Source organism: Loa loa, assembly GCF_000183805.2.
Source record: "Loa loa unplaced genomic scaffold supercont3.29, whole genome shotgun sequence".
Classification (NCBI taxonomy): Eukaryota; Metazoa; Nematoda; class Chromadorea; order Rhabditida; family Onchocercidae; genus Loa; species Loa loa.
In genome coordinates this window covers 9,231-12,570 of record NW_018108209.1, presented here as the reverse complement: position 1 = coordinate 12,570, position 3,340 = coordinate 9,231, and the positions used below count along the sequence as shown (strand labels likewise).

Genomic DNA, 3,340 nt, shown 5'->3' with positions numbered 1-3,340 from the left:
ATTAGTCCTATTTTTATTACTATTTAAAAATAGTGATCCCTATATATATCTATAGGAACAGATAAGGTGCACAGTTAAGAAATCATTGTTAAAAGGATGGGATGTACTTCAAAAGTTTGAAATTGTGAGATATTTGATTATGGAATTCTATGTTCGAAGCTTTATTACTTTTACGAAAGTCAATGTATTCAAGCAACCAAAAAGGTGAATTTTCATTCACCTTTTATAAATATTTCGGACAAGAGATATTTATATGTCACATAGGCGCATATATGGATTAGCCTAGATGAAACAGATGACAGCTAATGTTGTCTAACTAATTAATTGAAATCTTTCAGAGAAGCCGAAAAAAAATCGCATTCATCGTTTTTAAGAATGTTAATGCTCGAAACCTTCACACTGACAATCTACTGCTTATTTGACCCATTAGACTGGATAATTTAAAACTTCTTTATTAAATACAAGAAGAAATCTAAATTAATCATTTTTTTTTCATCGTTACTGATTAAAATGTCAGAAATACCTTTTTTTTATCTAATATCAAAAGTGGTAATTGAAAAGGATTGATAAAAATTTATGATAGAAATAATCCAATGAAATTTTCAAAATTATATTAATATTAGGAAATGAAAATAATGAACGAACGGTTCTGAACGATTTTCGTTTGAATATTACAATTAAAATGATTTGGCTATCATTTACTGTTCGAAGACGTAGGACATGTAGCAGCCGGTGCCTCAATCCGTTTGTGACATACGATAAGAACATTAGTGTCCGGTATTTGACTACCATAAGTTATGACATTCTGTAATTGCAATAATTGATCCATCCTTTTCCGCCTCTAAAACCATAGTATGATACTGTACGACTGTTCAAAAAAGCAAAAAAAAGTTTTTTTTCCTTTTGCAAACTGATAACAAAGATTGTCTTACTTCACTTCCGGTCATAACCGTTAATAAAAATATCAAATTTATCAATTGATTTAGTCGAAGCAAGATAAAGCGAATTTATCAAAGCTTTCAAAATAAGTTACTAATCAGGTAGTTTATTATAAACATTAGTATTTGGTGATGATATAATTATATGTTAGAAAAAGCAAAATTGTTTGCTTTCTTGAAGAAACAGGGAAGTGAGAGAGTAAGGGAAACAAAAAAGATTCCATAATAATTATTTTAAATAATTTTCAATTATTATTATATGAATGTCAACTATTTATTGCATTTAACTTATATTTCATTAAGACATACAAATAATCATTGATAAAAATCCGTGAATTTGTGAGCATTTCAAAAGTTTTTTCTCGTTTAATATAAAAAAAAAAGAAAATTTATAATATAATGAAAGGAAAAAATTTTAATGATAACGAATTAAAATTAAGCATGAGAAACCTCTCCTTCTCTCCTAATTAACATCTTCACTATGAACATTTCGTAATGTAATAAAATAATAATTGATTTGAAAAAAGGATAACAATGACATATGGGAAGAAAGTCTATCATTACTACATATTTTCCTATATCAACATTTTCTCTTGCTAATTAGTGTAAAAATTGTCAATTATAGCATGAATGGGAAAGAAAATCGAAAAGAATGTCATCATCGTCGTCATCAGTGTCATTGTCATTATTCTTGTCGTCGTAATACTTTAAATATGGGTAGCAAAAATGATATAAAATGTTAATATGTGAAAAAAAACTTTGTCAGAATGGTAATTTCTTTTTTTTTTTGAAAGGAAAGAAATTGAAAGTAAACTTTTTTGTTGAATTTTTCCTCAAAAAGACAGGAAAAAAAGGAAAGAAAAGAAAAAAGAGAAAGAATAACAATACCGCTTAGTTATGCTTCCTTCCTTTTCAACAAATAATTCAAATATTTGATCATTACAAGGAGGCGGGAAGGAAAGAGGGAAAAAGAATTTATGAATTCTTTTCCGATCAAAACAACATCTTTTGTATGTTTGGAAGCTTTAATATACAACAATGTTCATTTTAACTAAATCAAATAAATACAACAAGGATTGTTTACTTTTACCTAATAGTTATTCCATTTCGAGATATGAGTAAATATAAAAGTTATGAGTGTATATGGGTGAAATAAGAATAATAATTAGTAATAGTTTCATCCATTTTTGATATCAATTCATATGACATTTCTCAGTTCGAATGTCAACTTTGCTATTTGTTCATCAGTTGCTCTTTTCATCGATAACTTGCCCACAAATCAACTTTACAATTCAGCTCAATCTTATCTAAAATAATAATCATTTATGAATGATGCAAAGTATTTCGTTTTTCAATTAGCAAGAATTATTTATTCTTGAATTCAATGAATCTAAAAAAGGGTAAAATTAACGGAACAAAAACATTATCAATGAAGGATTTAAGCCTAAAAAAGGAAGGAAAAAACTACTATTAGTAACTTTCGGGAAGAATTCGATCTCAAGAGTCAAAGAACAAATAGATCGATCGCCAATATTTATAAATAATTACGGCATCCGGAGATTTTTATTCTAAAACAACTGTTCTGAGAGGAAAGATCTAACTAGATTAATTTATCTGGATGCTTTGCTGTCTTATGCTAGAGGAAGCCAGTATATCCACAAATTTGTTGGTCAACAGAAGTGACCTTGGCTATGACAAAATAAATGATCGCTTCACCATTAACGTGATAATTTATATCATCGATGAAGGATAGGGAACTGTTCACGTAGCGGTTATTTAAATATCCTCGAATAATGTTTTGAAATTATCATGGTAAGACTACTACCGCTACAGTTCACAATGAAATGATAAAGTTCATTATGTTAACATTAAATAATGTAAGAAAAATTGGGTGGTCATGCAATTAATGCCAAAAAAACTTTCCCAAAAATTCTAATCACCTCATCAAGCAATTCAATTCAAAAACTTTCTCAATGCTTATCATCAATTTAGTACTCTATCAGGCATCATCCTCTCTTATATAACCAATCTGGACATCTGGTGTCCCTTCCGCATGTTTCTTCTGCTCGCGGAACCACGGGAGAAACCTGTCCCTTTTCCCCTCCACCGTTCTTAAATCAAAACTCTGTGATGTTAAAGTTCGTTGATCTTTCATCATAAGTTCATTATGTTAACATTAAATAATGATGTAATTAGACTCTTCACATCCTCAATGAATCCATTACAATATCTCATTTACTGTTTTTTTATGAAGGGATAGTACATATAAACGTATACGGATACGGTATTGGGTAAAACTGAGTTGAGTACCGGATACGATATTGAATAGAACTGAGTTAAGTATATTAGTCCAGCCCTCAAAACCATTCCCATTTCTCATGTGGAAAAATTGAAAAAAATTA

At 29.1% G+C, this 3,340-nt stretch overlaps 1 protein-coding gene across 1 annotated transcript; it reads right to left on the bottom strand.

Moving 5' to 3' along the window:
* Positions 1 to 2,937: 2,937 nt before the first annotated feature.
* Positions 2,938 to 3,093, bottom strand: LOAG_16923 (hypothetical protein; the record flags this gene model as incomplete). The annotated part of the gene is made up of 1 exon (XM_020449577.1): positions 2,938 to 3,093. One exon carries the CDS (start codon positions 3,091 to 3,093, stop codon positions 2,938 to 2,940), a length of 156 nt encoding a protein of 51 aa, XP_020306859.1.
* Positions 3,094 to 3,340: the final 247 nt, after the last annotated feature.